The sequence below is a fragment of the Branchiostoma belcheri genome, unplaced genomic scaffold (genome assembly GCF_001625305.1).
Source record: "Branchiostoma belcheri isolate BF01 breed outbred unplaced genomic scaffold, Haploidv18h27 scaffold89, whole genome shotgun sequence".
In the NCBI taxonomy this organism is placed as follows: domain Eukaryota; kingdom Metazoa; phylum Chordata; class Leptocardii; order Amphioxiformes; family Branchiostomatidae; genus Branchiostoma; species Branchiostoma belcheri.
In genome coordinates, this window is record NW_017804564.1 from 1,324,179 (window position 1) to 1,343,645 (window position 19,467).

General features: G+C 41.6%; 4 protein-coding genes across 5 annotated transcripts; 1 reads left to right on the top strand and 3 right to left on the bottom strand.

Moving 5' to 3' along the window:
- Positions 1-1,198: 1,198 nt before the first annotated feature.
- Positions 1,199-3,976, bottom strand: LOC109487492 (DNA damage-inducible protein 1-like). Its single transcript, XM_019791479.1, has 3 exons — positions 3,944-3,976; positions 3,436-3,622; positions 1,199-1,575 (listed from the first exon to the last, which is right to left on the bottom strand). The coding sequence occupies exons 1-3, from the start codon at positions 3,974-3,976 to the stop codon at positions 1,340-1,342; spliced, it is 456 nt and encodes a 151-aa protein (XP_019647038.1). The 3' UTR covers positions 1,199-1,339.
- Positions 3,977-3,990: 14 nt separating this feature from the next.
- Positions 3,991-9,987, bottom strand: LOC109487493 (protein DDI1 homolog 2-like). Its single transcript, XM_019791481.1, has 10 exons — positions 9,617-9,987; positions 8,954-9,125; positions 8,081-8,157; positions 7,602-7,728; positions 7,048-7,175; positions 6,482-6,610; positions 5,997-6,100; positions 5,320-5,565; positions 4,147-4,914; positions 3,991-4,065 (listed from the first exon to the last, which is right to left on the bottom strand). The coding sequence occupies exons 1-10, from the start codon at positions 9,879-9,881 to the stop codon at positions 3,991-3,993; spliced, it is 2,091 nt and encodes a 696-aa protein (XP_019647040.1). The 5' UTR covers positions 9,882-9,987.
- A 253-nt stretch (positions 9,988-10,240) lies between these two features.
- LOC109487539 lies at positions 10,241-12,618 on the top strand. The gene is made up of 4 exons (XM_019791553.1): positions 10,241-10,346; positions 11,003-11,126; positions 11,718-11,866; positions 12,305-12,618. Exons 2-4 carry the CDS (start codon positions 11,012-11,014, stop codon positions 12,383-12,385), a joined length of 345 nt encoding a protein of 114 aa, XP_019647112.1. The 5' UTR covers positions 10,241-10,346; positions 11,003-11,011; the 3' UTR covers positions 12,386-12,618.
- Positions 12,619-13,701: 1,083 nt separating this feature from the next.
- On the bottom strand, positions 13,702-15,551 carry LOC109487523 (microfibril-associated glycoprotein 4-like). 2 transcript variants are annotated; one of them, XM_019791537.1, is made up of 3 exons: positions 15,404-15,551; positions 14,967-15,057; positions 13,702-14,545 (listed from the first exon to the last, which is right to left on the bottom strand). In XM_019791537.1, the coding sequence occupies exons 1-3, from the start codon at positions 15,410-15,412 to the stop codon at positions 13,737-13,739; spliced, it is 909 nt and encodes a 302-aa protein (XP_019647096.1). In that variant the 5' UTR covers positions 15,413-15,551; the 3' UTR covers positions 13,702-13,736. The 2 variants fall into 2 exon arrangements, with proteins under 2 accessions (XP_019647096.1, XP_019647095.1); XM_019791536.1 differs by lacking the exon at positions 15,404-15,551 and having other exon boundaries at positions 14,967-15,324.
- Between the last annotated feature and the right edge of the window lie 3,916 nt (positions 15,552-19,467).

The window sequence follows — 19,467 nt, forward strand, 5'->3', positions numbered from 1 at the left end:
AAAGCTGAACATACAAGCTTAACAAGTCTATGTCCATGTAGCTCCCTAAAAGCATGGCCTGTCAGTAGGCTTTTGGATGTGGAATTTGTATCTAACTAACATTAAAAACTACAACAAAGTACATTGTGCAACCAAAGAAAGTAGAAACAACAGTAAACATTCATCATCTTTACAACATTTTCCTACACTATACAGCATTTAAAACATCTAGTTTTTATGCTGATTTGTAGAATGTACTACCAAGGACATTAAAATATTCTTGGTACTACACACTGGTGCTATTGCCCCTCCCCTTTTTGTTAGGTTGACATTCCTATAACAGTGCCTGTTTTTAAACAAGAAACAAAAACAAGGTTAACCCCTATCATACCCTTTCTGGTTAACCCCCTACCTGCTACCTGTAAGTGCACATCCCTGAACCAAGTGGTTAACCTCCTCTGTGCCAAGGGTACATCCATCTAGCTCGTCGGCAGAACGTACTGCACCTGCATGAAAACCGTAATGTATTGTGCATAGCACTTCGGCAGAACATCAGATCCTTCTCATATAACGTCATATTCGTATATAAGGTTAACATCCTGACAGTAGTTTCCAAATGTTATGTTGGAAAAGATATCGTCTGCAACAGGCAAAATTCTAATGCAACGTTGACCGACGTCCAACGCAAACTGCAAAAATCCAGGGTTCTGTGCAGGCGCAGTACGTTCTGCTGACATACTCATCCATCTGTATTGCTGGGAGAGTGATAGCAGCAAAATGTTACGCCCCCTTCCCCAACATATAGAACTGTGTTAACTTTTGGTACACTAGTTTAGGTACAGAGCTGGACCTACATGTAGATCTGTACCTAAACAAGATTGGCCAATAATGTGTTAAACTATTAAAATGTATGAACTCAAGATTATCATCATATTTTAATGAGTTTACCTGACATTCAAGGTCTCAATTATCAAAATTGTCATTTTTGATATGCAATTCAACTACCTTTAGTGTAAAAAAATGGTGTCCACTAGACTGTTTTATTTTGTTCAGGTACTTTAAACTTTATCATTAAAGTACACGTCAGGTACAGTATAAATAGGTACAAAGCCCTATGCATCTAGCCTCCGTAGCAGGCTTATAGAACTGGGGGTTTGGTAGTCTTTGGCTGTTTTCTGATTAGCCCAGTTTTCTGATTAGCCCAGTTCTAAAACGGGGGTAATTCAACCAGGCCGGCTATGTTGTCTGTATGCAATCAGAAAATACCACATAAAAGCTCCCAAAGACCATGAAGACCCCCAGTTCTTGGCATGCCATGGAGGCTACTATGCATCTACAACAAGTCTAAGCCTGTTCTACGTCATTGGAACTTGAGAGACTTTGCGAGGAGGGCCATGGATGCCATGTCCACGTTGCCATTGGTTCTCCCGAGTTCCTCGATGGCCTGTCGTCGTGGAAACCCGAGCTGGACCAGTTTGGCGATGTCTTCCTCGGGAAATGGAGCCTTCGGTGCGTTGCCTGACGAGGAGGCGGCTGAGTTGGCCGGCGTTTGGCCGTTCACACTTTTAGGACTGGTGGCTGCTGCACCGGAGGGTCCTAGGAAAACAATACACAACAGGCTCGAACATGTTTGACAGTAATCAAATTTATAGTGTTTCTTAGCGTCTTATGTAGGCATTCCAAGTTTATTTGGGGGAGGGAGGGGCTTACTTTCTGATCAAATGTAGATTGTAGTACTAGTAATTAGAAGCTCAGGCCGCCAGCCCTAGCAATCTACATTTGATCAGAAAATAAGCGCCCCCCCCCCAAAAGAAAAAGACCGATCCTAGGAAACCTGCAAAGGAGGTTAACTTTTTCTGCAGTTTTCCATGGTGCAACAGGCAATGTTAGAGTTAGCTTCACATCAGGTTTTATCCAGTTTTTCTACTTCTTTTGCAGTGCATCTGGCAATGTTATAGTTAGTTTCATATCAGGCATATAGTGCTGTGTGCTTCATTTTGTTAACACAATAAACTGCTTCATATGTTAACACAATACACTCTATGACAATCGCTTTGGGCTTTAACCTTGCTCGCCAGCGGGGAACAAATCTAAACTGTCCTTGATATACAATGTACACACTACATGCACTCAAAACATCTGCCAAAGCACGCACAGCATTCACTGGGTAAGAAAGAAGAAACCAAGTCCACTCATTTTGTAGGATTGCCGTCATCCTTGCTGTTTTCTTGTTCCTCCATTGTCCCCTCAGCTCCATCACACCCAGACACTTGAATTCCAGCCACCAACAATGTAACTAAATATATCCCAATTTTCTTCCTTTGTTTTCTGTCATACATTTATGGCATGGCTTCTTGCCCTTCAAGTTCATTTTTGAAAGTGCCAAAAGATAACATGTTTGCCCCAAGTAAAATAAACATCCGCTGCCACAAATCATTAAATCGATAAATACATGCTCTGAGGAAGGTGACAGACAGTATAACAATTTCAAAATCCCAGCCTTGGTCTGGCCCTCTCTACGTGTTTATCCTCACCCATTGTTTTTGTCTCTAATCTCTCTTAATGGAATAAATGAAACACACACAAGTATGAGAACAGTGTATATTGAACCTTAATTATCAAGACTTAGAATAAAACATTGCCCCATAGGGGCCGAGTATACATGCATAGGAGATCTAAATACTGGTTTAAACATCATGTTTTGCTGTCCAGGAACATGCAGATAACAGAACTAACATTGTTGGCAGCTTATAACCAAATCTGAACTTCACAGCAGCACCACAACATCAACTAAACAACAAGTCTGTGTATCATCAACATCACTCTGTAAGTTAAGCATAGTTAGAAGTGATAAAGTTTTCGTGTCTCGTGAACATGCAGAAAGTTGAGTCTGAAGACAGAAGAGTGGAAAATAGAAAACAGCACAGTACAGTGTTCCGATTTATCAAAATGTCACTGTAAACATAAAGGGCAGTACTGTGTGCAACAACCATGTACTGTGAACACGAAACCTCTTGTCTGTAGGTGAAGAAAGATGGTGGATGCCGTCTGAAAGCTTCTAGGCTTACAGAACTTAAGTCGTGCATAACACTTTAATCCTTCCTTGTACAATAGACATCGATGATGAAGTCCTTTATAGCTCAGAGACAGGCGTACATCTTCCGAGCTCAGGAACTACCCTGGGAGCCAGACTACTATCGAGCCGTTAGCTTCAGCAGCCAAAAGGAATAGGGCTGACCAAACTCCCCCCTGGGCTCAACTCCCCCATAGATATCCTGAATTTAGATAGGCAGGCAAAGGGCTCTTGGCTGTTAAAGGAAAACAGCTAACGGCCCAATACTAGTCTGGCTCCCAGGGTATTCAGGAACAGGCTTTATGTCCTTGGCTCCAGAACAGACAGGCTTCTTTCAGTTCTTTCAGCCTGTAGAATAGGCTGTTATTTCCTGGTCTTCTTACTGGGCCCTCCTACATCGTTCTCTGTGCTTTTCCTCTTAGCATCTCCCCGCGACGAGGTTTCCTCTCTTGAGTTTAGCTCAGCCAGTTCTGGAAGGACATAAAACCTGTGTCCGTCATAGGGGGTTACAGAACACCTGTGTCCGTCAAAGGGGTTTGTGGAAAACTTGAATATGTCACCATGACAATACTATAGGTGAATAGCCTGTTGTAGGGAGAGTATATGGTGGCATTAATGTATAAAAAATAATAAAAACAGGCAGCTCATTGCTTTGAGGATAATGACACAAGAACAGTTGGGACATGAAAATTTTGCCTCTTGTAACAGCATCAGATTCTGATGGTCTGTGATATTGCAAACTCTTTGTCACACACAATGTACAGACAGTATCTTAATGTTTCAACTTTCATCATTACATAGGAATTGACATCTTCACCAATCCTACTTTTAACTAACATTTTTTAATCGCTTGAAGGCAACTTACTGCCAAAATCTTCCATTATAAATAACTTTCTTCTCGTGTAAAGTGTTTTTTGGTTGCATCCTGACTGGGATTGCTACTTTTCTGTATTATCAGATTCAGGCTGTGCTGCCTTTGAGGATTTTTCAGTAGTTCCTTCCAAGGTTGACATCTTTGCGGTTTCTTCAGTAGTTCCTTCCAAGGTTGATGACATTGGGGCTTCCCCAGTTCCTTCTGTGGTTGCTGACTTCACCGTTTTCTGTTGAACAACTTCCTCCAACTGCCTCAGCCTCTTCTCTAGATTCTCCAGGGTTTCAGAAACGCTGCCTGACACATCTTCCCCCTCTGCCACCCTCTCCAAGGCCCCCGACTGTTTCTCAGTGTCTTCAAGTCTCCGGACTCTCTCCTCCACCTCTTCCAGCTGTGCTGCCATCTTCTTAGCCTCCTTCGCGCTCCTCTCCTGTAGACCGCCCAGGGCCTTTAAGATCTGTCCGACTTGGCTGGACAGTCTGGTGTCTGATTGCTGCAACTGCTTCTTTACTGACTCCCGGAGTTCTGCTAGCTCCTGTCTCACCGTGACATCATCATTATCCCTCTCCTCCTGACCTTCAGCTGACCTTGACCCTTCACCTGACCCTCTTCCTGTTGAGGATGACCTCTGCACAGGTTGCACACTTTGTGGCAAGGAGGTCCCAGAAACGGGTGGTAGGTTGGGCTGAGTTTGGAGGTTTGCTGCAGGAAGGTTGGTGGGCCCTACAGGTTGTAAGACTGGAGGGGCGCTGAGGGGGGGTTCAGCATCATGACTGCTCACAGTACCTCCTGGTGGCAGGGTTGGCGGGGCAGATTTGAGGGGGGGACTACTGGTGTCCGACAGCTCGGGGGGTACAGGCTGTAGGGGGGCAGGCCTGGGCTTCCTGCCTGGTGACGTGTTTTTGTATTGTGGCAGAGAGAGAGACAGAACAGACAAACAGGACAGAAGAGAGGGACATTTTAGGGTCAGAGCCACAACCTGACTGCACCTCTAACCACCTCTAACATGGGAAAAAACTGATACTTAAATGGACAGTGAGTGAGTGTGTGTGTGTGTTCAGACATTGTAGTGTGTCTCTAAAACTGGGGAATAGTAACCTAGACACTTCTGCAGGCCTCAAAATTAATTTTCTTCCTATTGTCCCAGCACTGTCCCAAAAATAAATTTCAATTGTCCCCATGCACAAGGAGGTAGAGCCCTGATTCTTACCAGCTTTCTCAGGTCTTAACAATTAAACCTTGCACACTTGTAGAACATCCTTGCACATATTAAACCCTGTGCACAAGAAAGTACAAGCCTTGCATCTCACTTGCTTCCTCAGGCCTTAAAAAAGTAATTCCCGTGTTTCCTAAACAAATTGTACATAGGAGGTACATACCCGCATCTTCCTCTCACCTGCTCATTTAAAGTAAATCCCTGCATCTTAAAGTTAACCCTACAAGCCTGCTTACCTGCTTCCTCTGCGGATTTAGCCAAGGCCTCAGCCAGAGCCCTGTCCTCCCTCTCCTGGTCGGTCAGACTGGAGTCGGAGATCTGGCGATGTAACCGTGCGCACTCCGGCAGGTCTGCTTCACTCAGGAACGGGGTTTCTGTGCCGCTCGACCCGATCAGTAAAACATTCTTCTTCAGATCAATTGTGCACTGAAGGGGGGAGGAAACAACATTAATGTATAGAAAACAATCCTGACTTTAGCTAACACTGTATAACAACTAAATGCCAAATGCAATCCTTGGCAGCTTGTAGGGGAATGTTTATGTACTGTTTTACAAGAAAAATGTGTGTATGTGTGTGTGTGTGTGTGTGTGTGTGTGTGTGTGTAGTGTATTATTTGGGGATTTTGATGTCTCCTGAGCCAGTATGTGTCTAAGCATGTGTGCGAGTGTGTAAAATGTATATGTGTGAAGGGGGATGTAATTCAGGGGTGTTACCTGGTGTCTCCTGAGCATGTCCAGTCCCAGCAGCATGTCCATTGGCTGGTGTGTGTGTATGAAGGTCTGTATGGGGGTTTGTACTGTTGGTGGGATGGGGGTGTAGAGTATGTATGAGGGTATGTATGGGGGTGTTACCTCACCTGGTGTCTCCTGAGCATGTCCAGTCCCAGCAGCATGTCCATGGGCTGGTCCTCCAGTACAGAGAACGAAGACTGCAGGTAGGCAGACTGGATCTGGATCTGAGCTGCAGAAAAAATATTTAAAAAATTTCTTTACAAAAATCCATGACAAAAAGTGATTGGTGGGTGAAAGATTATAAGTTGTACATACATTGTAATACATTTGCTTGCCTGTATGTCATTTCTTCTATATATATCTTTTGTCTGGATTAAGAGAACAGGAGTAAAGTACTGTGTTTTTTTACAGAATAGCTTTTTATGTATTCAGGGAGATCTAAAAACAGGTCAAGGATCTGAGTGTAGATGTTACTCGTAACGTGTATCTTGCTCTCTCTGATTCAGTACAGACTAGTACAAAGTACTGCATTGGGCTTGGAAAGTGTGTGTGTCCGACTGGTAAGATAGATAAGATACATGTAGAGTAAAATAAAATGACTCTTCCTTACCCACATGTACCCTGCCGATGATTTTCTGTGTGCCGACTCCCTTGGCGATGCCGGCCCATCTCTTGTCCACCAGCCTCATGATGTTACACCTCTCAGCACAGGCTTTACTCATGATGGTCATCTGGGCACCTGCGGGGACAATCAGTAAATATTACAATACTTACAAACACCTTATACTCTTATAGCTGTGATTATGGCATCAACTTTACATTGCTGTGAACAATATGTCTAAAGTACAATTTACTGTATTACAATGTACTATATACAATCATGTATCACACTCACAGTAGTACCTCTCTCATGTAAACAGACATACATGTACCTACATGTAAGTCCACCAGGAGGTCAAAGGACAAGGTAGGTACATGTATTTAGGTAGGTAAGTCCACAACTGCACATCCACCAGTACATAATACACCTATATATATATATGTATTAGTATTATCATCAGTTGGCTGTGGTGCAATCGACTGCAAGAGTCCACTGCCTCTTGTTGCCAGCAAGATTGGCTATCATGTATAGGTACATGTATATTATATTAGTATGCAAGTTATTTACGTAAGTACCTGAGTCTACGAATGCCTTGACTGGATGCCCGTTCACCATACAGTCAATGTAAAGCATCACAACTTGTCCAAAACTCTCCGGCATTTCTTCCATGGCCACATTCATGTTTTCCTCTATGTTTTTCTGCCTGTAGGGAAAGATAAAAAGAAATACAGTACTCAAGACATAACTAGGACTTGTACCAACCATATCGTTAGACAAGCCTTCCATTGTAAAACATATCTGTTCCTTAACTGTTTCACTAAAAAGCAAGAAATTGAATTTACGTTATGCTAGCTAGCTAGCTTGTATTAATACATTTTGAACATGTTTGAAAGTGCAAAAATTTTGTGTAAAAAAAATGACTCAAAAATTTATTGTAGTCTCAGTAGTCAAATGCTACGTGTTGTTATCCATTTTCCGTTCTTTTTATTCTTGTGCACCTGCAAATAGCGTCTGGGCAAGAAGGTGCGATAAACTTTCAATATGATGACCTGTAGTGTACATGTACTTCGCCCAGTGTGCAACATTGTAACCAAGGCCTTTCATCATTCCTTGATTGTACAAAACTTACTGTATTTCCTCGTTAATGAGCCTCTGTACTTCAGGGTCGAACGGGTCGGCGGTGAGGAGACGGATTCTCTGAGCCTCCTTCTCAGCCCGCTCCTTACGTTGCTGAGTCAGCACTTCTGTAAACTTGGCTGTGCAAAGGAAGAGGGATAACTTACTGTTACTGAACCATTGGAGTTTCTTAAGTTTGTGCTTGTGGCAAATGCATTGGTTCTGAGTGAATGATTAATGCTCCCTCTAAAATACAGGTATTTGGCTGAAGGGGCTATCCATATAGAGATTATAGACGATTGGATATATGTGAATTATAAAGCAACAATGTTGATACATGTACATGTAATCATATGAGAAATTTTATTTTTGTGTAGATATCCAGTTCCTTTAGTCATTAATAATGAATAGTGTGTGTGTGTGTGCATGTGTGTATATCTGTGTGTGTAAGTGTGTGTGTGTGTGTGTCTGATAGTGTCTACAAATGTTTACCTAAATCCCCAGACTCCACAGCCTCAGACAGCGGAGGGTTGCGCTCCTTGAGCAGTGCCCTGTCGTGTGGACTGTTCCTGTGGGTGTGTGTGTGTGTCTGTGTGTGCATATGTTCCTGTTACTAGTGTGAGTGTTTACCTAAGTCTCCAGACTCCACAGCCTCAGACAGCGGAGGGTTGCGTTCCTTCAGCAGTGCCCTGTTGAGTGGACTGTTCCTGTGTGAGTGTGTGTGTGTGCTTATGTAAGTGTGAGTGTGTGTGTAAGAGTGTGTGTCTGTGTGTGTCTGTGTGTCTCTACATGTGTGTGTCACTGTGTGTGTGTGTGTGTCTGAGTGTACATCGTACATATAGAATACAACACGGGGTATTCCGTATCGCCCGAGGTGCCAGCCCGACCGCGCGTCGGATCGCCCGACGGCCGAAGGCCGGAGGGAGATCCGATCCGCGGGAGGGCTGGGACCGAGGGTGATGCGGAATACACCGTGTTGTATTTTATTTATGTCATACCCACCCAAGAAAACACGCCTTTCAATGCAAAATGAGCAGAAAGTTGTTGTCCCTAAACCCAAAAAGTGCAACAACATCAATTCCAACGTCCGAATTTTGCATTCGAATTTTCGAAAGCGTTGCACGCGGTTAGGGCGAAACGCGTTCGAATCGTCCTATGGAACATTTGGAAGCCCCGGGCCGTACGCGTTAAGAACCCCCGGGCCGTACCGCTAGTTATCACACGGGCCGGGACACCCGTATCGAACGTAATCGCGGCCCAGGTAGGACATAAATGGTTATATAATTACCTAAGTCCCCAGACTCCACAGCCTCAGACAGTGGCGGGTTGCGCTCCTTGAGCAGTGCCCTGTCGTGTGGACTGTTCCTGAGCAGCTCCAGTAGCGAGGCTGGGTCCGGCTCCTCCGCTGGTCTCTGCGGCTGGCGGGCTGGTGGAGGTCGTTGCTGTGACCTTGACGCTTGCTGTGATGATGATGATGATGCTGTGCCTGGGACTTGGATGTTGCTGAAGTCAAACATGTTTGAGAAAGGAAGCCCTCCTGGAGAAAACACAAGAGCTATTTTATTATTACCTCCTCCTCAGTGATACGTCACGGACAAGGAATCAAAGGATAGAAAGAAAACATACGAGTAACAATTTACCCTGCAGCCAACATCTACTTGGAGATAGATTTCTTTGTTGTCTATTCTGTACACAACAACTTGAATAAGTGCTATATAATTTGTCACCTAGTCTGGCATTTTTCTATAATTTTCTTCTTTTTTTAAAAATAGATTTGTATAAAGTTCTAAGCTTCGTACTTCATACAAGTTATTAGATTTTTGAAAGCCTTCGCTACCTACAAAGACCATTTCAATTTAGGAAACTCCTGTTTGAGAATGTCCTTGGTTTGAGACACACATTTTCTATTTTATTTATGTCAGAATGTTGACATAAATTTGTTGTCCTGAAAATAGGGTTAACGACTGTACGTGTCACATTATAATATATCTATACGAAAGAATAATAATTTAACACAAAGTAGATCACCTGCAGCGGCTGGCTGGCCCTGAGACGTCGCCTGCTGGTTTCTCATCCTCTGTAACACCACGACATCCCCGTCCTTCAGCCCGAAGGCTCCCAAAGTCTTCTTGTCGTCCCTCAGGGGAACTCCGTTGTTCAGGATCGCGATCTCCCGGGCCGGAATCCCCCCACATTCGAACTCGCACAGCGCTTTGAAGTTCTCTAGTTCCAGTTCCGCTGCCACGTCGAGTGTAAACATCTTATCGTCGAGGGTGTACACGGTTAGTTTCATTGTTGTTGAGGAAAAATGCGGCCCCAAAATGAAGAAAACAAACGAACGGTAGATCACGATGATTCGGCAAAGACACAAACGATACAGTAGTACGCATGTGCCACTCGTACCCAGGGTAGCCTGCATCTACAGCGCCATCTAGCGAGATTTGTTTGAACTTCAGAATTTCAACGTGAAATCTTTATGAAAGTAACTGCTAGAAAAGTCTGAAGAAAAATAAAATGTTACTAATCTTAGGAACAAAAAGCAAAAAACATCTTAAAGATTTTCTGATGAGGTATTAGCTTCAAAAAGCTGCATTTTTCGGCGTAGTACTCTGGGATCGAGACCCATTGTTGGCGGTAAACCAGGAGAAAGGGTCAGAGGGCAAAGGTTACCACAAGGTGACGCCAAAGAAGGTGGTCTGGTCGAAACTTCCAGAGCTGCTACAATTTTACGCTAAACGTTCCACATTTTCGTTAAAAGGTGGGTTTAAACAATGCTAACTTTAGTCTAGGTACTGTTAGGACCATGTAAGAGAATGTTGGAAATCTAGGAAGGGGCAAAATTCTTTTATCAAAGTGAAATATCACGTCAAGTTGCCACCCCTTATTTTTGCAGTGGTGTGACCTTGCCTCGTATTCCGGATGGACAGGTCGTCGGACGGTCGTGGCCAAGTTCAAGGTCACCCAGGCTAAATCAGACTCCTAGACAACAACTTAAATTCAAAACGGGCCACAACCAAGGTCGGCCAACAGTCACGTGGAGGCTACGTCACTGTATGCTGGGCTTGCCTTTTTGTTCTGAGCTTGAGTTCAAACGGCCAAGTCTAAATTACTACTACTAAAAAAATATGATCTGAAGTTAGTGGGAAATCATTAGGCATTCAATTGACATGGCAGCTACAGTGCCATAATTTTAAGGAACATAAGCTCCCAAAATTATTTTGCGAATTTTTCATAAAAGCACCCAATCAAAACTGGAAAAGACCCTGTCAGTTGGGATAAAGCACCCAACCACTTGCATGAATTTTAATGTCTATATATCATGGAGTGCGAAGCTTCACATTCATACATGTAGTATGCATGTATACTTGGTAATTTCCCTGCCAACAATTTGCACAATCTTATCTTCCATTACAGTTGTCTAAGATGGCGAGTCTTGGATCAGCCCTGCGTCTTGTTGCCACCCGCGGTCTCGTGGCAGGCAAAAGTCTTGCGGGCGGACAGGGACGGCTGCTGCACACTGCAAGGAGAAAACTCGCTGGTCAGTCTACTGAATCCCCTACACACAAATACAGACACACGCACACACATACATATACATGCAGAAACACACACACACGCACACATACAAACACGCATACAGACACACACGCACACACATACAGATGCACGCATGCATACAGACACACACACACACAGACACACGCACACACACATCCAGACACAAACACACAGACACACACACACAAATACAGACACACATAAACACACACACACACACATACAGAGGCACACATGCATACAGACACACACACACGCACACACACATATAGAGTACAGACACACATACATGTACATCAGAAACACACACACACACACATGCATATAAATATACACATATGCACACAAACACACATATACATACACATGCACACAGACATACAGACACACAACTTAAGAAGTTGAACAGAGACACATGTTCACACACAAAGACACATGTTATTACAAATGTAGTGCTACTGTGCTAGTATACAGGCATACATTTGTAATACATGTTGTTTTCTCCCATTCGTGCATGAAGCATGCAGGAGTTTGGCTAGAAGTTATCTAAGTTCCTGAGTTGCTCTTACAGCTGACCCGGCTGCTGCAAAGCGCCAGGCCATGGCGGACCAGGCTCACATCGGCTCCATCCGGGACAAAGTGAACGCCACGCTGACGCCCGGCATGGACTTCTGGCACTACAGCTTCTACATCGTCTTCATCGGAGCCGTCGTCACTTTTGTAAGCTCCATACTTCTACTCACTTTCATGTGCATACTGACTGCCATGGTGGTGTCTAGCCTCCTTAGCAGGCTTATAGAACTGGGGGTTTGGTGATCTTCGGCTGTTTTTGATTAAAAAACGGGGGTATTTTCTATATGCATTTAGAAAATAGCACATAAAAGCTCCCAAAGACCATGAAGACCCCCAAAACCCCCAGTTTTTGGCATGCTATGGAGGCTAGGTGGTGTCCATATTTTTATTTCATTTTTGGTTGCCACCCGCCCAACATCTAGCCACCCAAAATCGGTTTACAATTAGAAATGTCTCATTGGTTGTACATTTATTAAGGAGGTTCTTTATTTGACAATAAACCGGGGGTTTCACACCCGAAAAAACCTTCGTATACATGAACTAACGTGATGGAATTATTAACAAATTCTCATTGGCCTTTGTCAGGTGGGCGCAGCCAGCCAATTAGAGCCAGCGCCAACTGGTGGACATGGCCATGGCCATGGAGAAGAGGAGGAAGAAGAGTAAAGTCACTCAACAAGGGGGAGGAGAAGATGGAAAATGGGAGGAGGAGGATAATACAGAAAATGGGAGCAGAAATTTTGCACTTACAGAATTCGGGTGGAGTGAATTTGGAAGGAATTTCTTGAGGATTAGGATGGCAAATTTGTGCTAGTAAAGGTTTTCTTGCGAATGATGTTGTGGACTATATATTCTGCGTGATCTTACTCAGCTTATAATTAGGACAGCTGAAAAAGATATGCAATTTCTCTGCTTTTAATAATTGTATTGCCGCTTTTCCTCTGTTTTGGCAGGTTTAAAGGCTGTAGTATGATGATACTGTTGTATCTAGATGAAGATTAAACACACAAACACAGAGGCAAGGCTGCTCACAGCTACAATGTACATTTGTATGCATCTGATAGGATATTTCCAAAAATGTACCACAGGTCTACTTGAGTTTCCTTGCAGATGTATTCAAATAATCACAGAAGTAAAGAATTACAGACATCACAAATTGTACCATACATACATTTGTACTTCTGCTTCCATCCATCTCCCTATGAATTAAAGATTGTGTAGCTGCAACAGTGAAACAAAATCTCTCCTTTTTAATGTCTCTCTACTACTAAGGCATTTGCAGGTTTTATTATGTTCACTTTCCTCTACCTGACTCTGGTCTCTGTGCTTTGAGAGCAGTGAACAACGAAAAGGCCATGGAAGAAGTGAAACCAATACATCTGCTTGGAGATTAATTACTGATGGTCAATATAATTGTTTGTTAATTTTTGGAAATGGTATACCGGTAGTAGTTAATGCATTGCCATTGGAAAAGAAATTACATTTGTAGTTGAATTAGGCTTCAAATTCTACAATGATCTGTGAATCATAGTATTATAAATAATACATCATGATATCATCTTGACTCACATATAGCTATCTCAATCAGATTAAACTATGCCAAAAAACAGTTACTCAAGCAACTGGATATGATTTTGGAAACGGTCAGACATTTCAGGTAGCATCCACTAGCTTTCATCAGTGACACAAATTAGACTATGTATAGTAAGTGACCGGTGATGTCAGAGGTTGTTACTACCACATGTAGGAGGGATTTAGACTCCTGTCTGACTATATATATAGAAAACCAAATGCGAAGGTAAACATTATGCATTTGCCTTGCAAATGTTACCTTCTAGTGTTGACATTTTCTAGTGAATTCTTTCATCAGTGACAATTAAAAGTTGGAAGGATAAGGATACTAACCTCCAAATTTTCGATGGCTATCAGTCCATCTTGTTTACAGAGTGGCCTAATCTCGCGAGAGCGCGAGACTAGGCCCGAGACTAAGTGTTGACATTGTATTGAAAGGGTGCTACTAGCTATAATTACATAAGAGTAGCTTTTGGACAAAGTTGCGAGGACGGACCATCATCTTGGTGGCTTTTAGTGGGGAGTACAGGCTGTTTTTCCAATGGTACCAGAGAACACCGTACCCTGTATCAGCCCCATGGTAGTCCTCTGGCTGGAAGTAGGCTGCGTTCAGGGCAGAGTAACCACAGTTGCTGTACCACCAACCACCTGAGAACAACTGAGCACAATCATGGCCAGCCTCATCATTGTCTGTCTCTCTAGCGCTGAATTTCCTACCGTTATTGTATTGGCTGTTCATAGAGTCTCCAGCATCCCCACTGTACCCCCCAATGTTCAGTGTATAATCTGCACTCTCATCCCCAATGCTGAAGGTATCGTATTTAGCATGTGCAAAGTTTCCTTCCCAATCCTCTAACTCCACATACAACTCATAGCTATTCTGGGATGTCAGGTTGTGAATTTTATCCAGTCCAAGCCAGTGTTCCCCCTCGACCCTCCCAAACCCGTTCTTGTAGTCCGCCCAACGCCTGTCAAAGTTAAGAGTCCCGTTGATCCTCCTCTGTATGACAGTCCAGCCCCCACTATCTGTAGTCATGTCACAGTAGACATCAAAGTGGTCGGTGGAAGACCCAGTACTAGTTTGGATGGAGAAGACTCCGTTCTGCATGGCGTTGGTCCAGTAGAGTAGAGGGAAGAGGGATGCGCAGTCGTGGAAGTGAGCAGCACCAAAAGGAACATTGTTCCTATGGCCGTGGCTTTCAACTTCAGTGTGCTGCTGTGGAGCCTCCTGGTAGATGGGGTTCACAGTTTCATCTGTAAAAGTAAGAGTATAATATTATTATATAATGAAAATATTTTTTTTCAGCTGTGCAGACAAAAAAAAACAGCTCAATTTAGGAGCATTTTGATAAAGTTAAAGAATATAGATGATAAAGAATACATAGTGCAGAATTTGCGGTTACTCTTGGTAGTCCTTCGTTGTCGAAGAGGACTACCAGTGTGCTCATTCACGGGGGATGTGCCCTCATATGACTTGCGGTTACTACAAAATGGTTAAAAACACGGATTGTAATGTTTTTTTTTACCACTTAATTAGATTTCATAATGAAGGCGACTTTTCTCTTTTGCCAAACTTTTTTTTTATTCGAACGCTCGCATCAGTTTTGGGGTTCCCAGATCGAGAATGTCATCCATATAAATCAAAATCAACATGGCCTATTTTGCAAAGTTTTACCTGCAATATGTTGCGTCTTGGGAGGCACTGTAGAAGTTGTTGCAAGACTGCTGGTCAGTAGTAAGATACCAGACACCAGGTACAGAGAAATCTGGAAGAAGAGTAGTTTAGAAAACGTCATTTAATAAGCTCCAAAAAGAGTTTGTTTGAAGGTTTGGGTGCTCCATTGATACATGTGTATATATACGATACACTGCTTGTATTCGTTACAACAAGGGGTATAACCTAACATTTCCTGCAAAGTTAGTGCCAGGAAATCAGCATACAGAAAATGTCGAGATAGACATTTAGCGATACAAAGAATATAATTATAACGTAAGCAGGGCCAACCCAACCGTCCTAGCATTCTTGATGCAATTTGACATTCATGCTACATATTATGTGGTACACAAAGACCAAATCTGTTTTAGTCTAAAAGCACAGTTGTACAATCCTACCTTAGTCATCTTGGCCCAGGTGTTGGAGTGTATCTGACTCAGTCCAGATTCAATCCTTGAATGTTCTCTATTGACGCTTTTGGCTTTATATACTCTTTTTCTGGGCCTTGTCAGCGCTTAAATCGTAACAATGTTGACTCAGAGGTGCAATTTTTTCTCTGTCATAACAACATTTCTGCTTGTCCCATGAAAATTCCATTGTATTGTTGTCGTTTCTTCATTAGTTAAGCTTATTAATTAAAACATTCCATCCTGGATTTGTCTGTTCCTATGGGCTACAGTTGGGCAAGGAAGAATTCTTTTGTTTTTCCTGCTAGCTTAGGTATCCCACAAACACAAAATGTTGCGTAAATTTATCAAGTGTGCAGCTGCAAACCCCAAACAAAAAGTTAACAGCTGTCATCTTAAATTGGTACTTGTACATAGTATAATTGATGACGGACGTTTATGTTAATTTCTATAAGATATTTGGACCTACATGTACAAGCAATTATTACATTAATTGTACATTTTTTTGTACTCCTGATAGAACATTAGCAATAATAATAATAATAATTTTTACGGCTCTCAGTGGCCAATATGAGATGTTGTCACATCAGCGCACCAAATCCGTAAGGTGTTTTGGCACCCTGACAGACAGATTAGCCTAAGAGGCTCGGTGGGCGTCACTCCACCGTATATAGGTGGGGAAGTCGTGTAAAGTGCCTTTCCCAAGGGCACAACGTCGGGCCACGGTGAGTATCGAACCCGGGACCTCTCAGTTCCGAGTCCAACGCTCTAACCGTTGCGCCACCGACGCCACTTTTAGCCACTATTAGCAATAACGTAACAATAATAATGATCGTGCACAGGGGGTAATAAAAAATGTACACTGCAAATTTTCAGACTTCATACTTTATTCAACAAAAGTTGTCTTTTTTGATATAGTCATTTTCAATTTTACATATCTACTCACAAATATACATGTTGGATCACAAATATACATATAAAATCATTATATAATTCATTAATAAGTACTTCTGTGATGTATTATAGTGCTCAGTCTCAGCACTTTTCAGTTTGTATTTGCCTCTATGTATAATGATTCAATGACTTGAATACATACAGGGCAACTTTGATTTCAATATATACAGACAACATAATATACAATCATGTACTTACATTTTTGTATGAACTGTTGAATCATAGTTTCAAATCTCGCAGGTCTCACAACAGATTGTGTTCTCGCGAGAGTGGATTTCAAAATGGCACTGGTACAATGTAGTTGGAAAGGGGTCTATTATTAGTTTTAACATCAGAATATGCCATGTTACAGTAAGTGTTGTGATCAACATGTATTACGTAGTTTTTTTCTTTCAACATATGTAAACATGATATGTACTCAATGTTATCCTCTAAATCTGAGCACAGTACAAAGTCTGTTTGTTTTATGGCTCATTATTATTAACCTTCTCCCTGCTGCCTAATTCCCTGTAGTCAATACAACTTTGGTGCCAAAATAGGCAACCCTAGAAGTGAGAAGGTTAATCTACCTACATGTGGATTCAGAGAAGTACAAAAAATGACAATAATGTTATAATGACTGCACATGATGATACTATGAGATTACGACAATACACAAATCACTTTCATTCTCTTAAGATTTCAAATATTCTATTTTGTTATTTTATTTTATTTTAATTCAATTTTCAATTTCAAATATTCAGAGGCTTTCAAATTTACAACTGCTGTTGTTTCTTTTAGAGCTAGGAAACCTGACCAATTTAATTCAAATGAATCCAAACTTAAACTGTAAAAAACTTCTGAGACTAATTTACAATGTAATTTATGGCCATTGAATTGTATTTTTTTCTCACTTGTCATCTTCAAACCCATGCATGTAGTCTACATCTGCTATTTACAGAAGCAGCTCCTTTTTCAGGCAAGAATGATAATTATGCAACCCATATATAGCAATTGTCGCCAGAATGTACTCGCAAAACCCGGACTTTTTCATGTTTTTCGTTGGATGTTTGGTCAATGTTGTATCCTTTAATAGGAGGAATACCACCTTAAATGAGACGTTCTGCCAAAGTGCACAATCCATTGCAGGTTTTGCTCAGGTGCAGTACATTCTGCTGACATGCTGCAAACCATACAAAACACACGTCAATGAAGGTTAGACATCCAGGTAATATGATACACCAAAAAGCAGTTACTCAAGCAATTGGATAATGATACCACCTCAAACCTGCATTTCTCCTCTGGTCTCTCAGTCACTGACAAATGCTAGTGGATACTAGCTGAAACGTCTGACGGTTTCCAAAATCATATCCAGTTGCTTGAGTAACTGCTTTTTGGCCTATCATACAAAACACACTACACTGTATATAGTCACAATAAATCAAATCAAATCAACTTGTTTTCTGACCCTTGGTGCAGGTCCAGAAAAATAAGGAACAATTCTTAACCTTCTCCCTGCCAGGGTAGCCTTTTGGCACAAGTTTGTATCTAAGTACAGGGTTCAGCAGCAGGAAGAAGGTTAAGGGTGATAAGGTCTACATTTATTTACATGTACACGCAGTGTTCTAGCCAGTGCCCAGTTTTCTTTTTTTTTACAGGAACTTTGTGGCATGTGACGGAAAATTAGTTGAACCAATCCGTCAACCTTGATAGACAAAATTGACAAAAATTTTGGGTAAAATATAAAAATATCCAACGGACCACTGACAACCCCTCTCAACCCCATGATTTGGTTCACGAAATGTGGGAAATTGCATTTTTAAAGGCTTGAAAATTCAAAATTTGCCCCAGGACCCTCCTAGATTGTGGGCACTCTTACCTCAGGTCAATTCATGAATGTGGAATGACGAAACAAAATTTTGAGCTGGCTAGAGTCCTGTCTACATGTATATATTTGTTTATTATTATATGATAAAACTATTGGTACCAAAACAAATCCACACTACAAGTAAGCAGCAGTGTACTTGCAACATAAGACCTTGCATATATATACAAAACAGCAGTCTTAAAACTCTTTGGACAGAAATAATAACTCATGATGGTTTATATGCATATAAACCATCAAATAAAATTTCATCAATTATATATACAAAAAAAACTATAATTATTATTATTACTTTATAATACATGTATACAAAGGTGTTTAGGCCACACCAATTTAATTGTTTGTTCTCTAATTTGCCTCTAATTTTTTTTTTTTGCAAAAAAAAAAGTGGGGTCCTGAATCAACTCCAAAATGCTTATATTTTGGTCCTAGCAGCTGAAGAAAGTCCTTGTCTTCCTATAGTTGTTAATTTTTTTCGTGAGTTGACAACAATGCAGTGGTTTCATTAAAAGTTCAAAATTCATTGTATGTGTTATAACCCAACCCAAGTAATACGTTGACTTTATGGCTCCATTGTAACATTTTGGGCTACATGTACCAATGGGATGCCTGGGTCTTTTTTTTTAAATTTCATCCTGTCGCTTCATATTCATTCTGAAAAAATCTGAGAACCAGCAATTAAATTGGTTTAGAAAAAAAAATGACAAAACAAGCATTAGTGCAGCATGAGAAGCTAAATGTTGCTAAATGATTCAAATAAACAGTAACACACCAAAGCAACACACCAAAGGATGTCCCTAACTGAAGTTAGGCACTAATATGCACCTGGGAAATTAGTACCTTTAACTGTAGTTAGGAGGGAAATAGGTGTTAAGTGCCTTTCCCAAGGGCACAACACTTGGTCCTGTTAAGCCACAAGACCACCTTGCCACCTGGCATTCAGATATCACATCAAAGTCTGTGTATTTCTATATAGGCCTAAGAAAAAAATTTTGTGTTTCCTTTTTTCCTAGGCCTTATATTGACTTCGTAACAGTGACAGAACTTTAGTTCTTCTGACATCTTTGTTTGACTTTGTAGCTATATAGGGCACAAGTGCATGACATTGAACTTAATGGAAACTGACATGCAACAATCCCAGTGTTGAGAAGTCACTCTGACCTCCATAGCAGGCTCAATGTGAAAATTTAAAAAGTGAAATTTTGAATATCGTCCTTTATTGGCTAAATTCATGCTG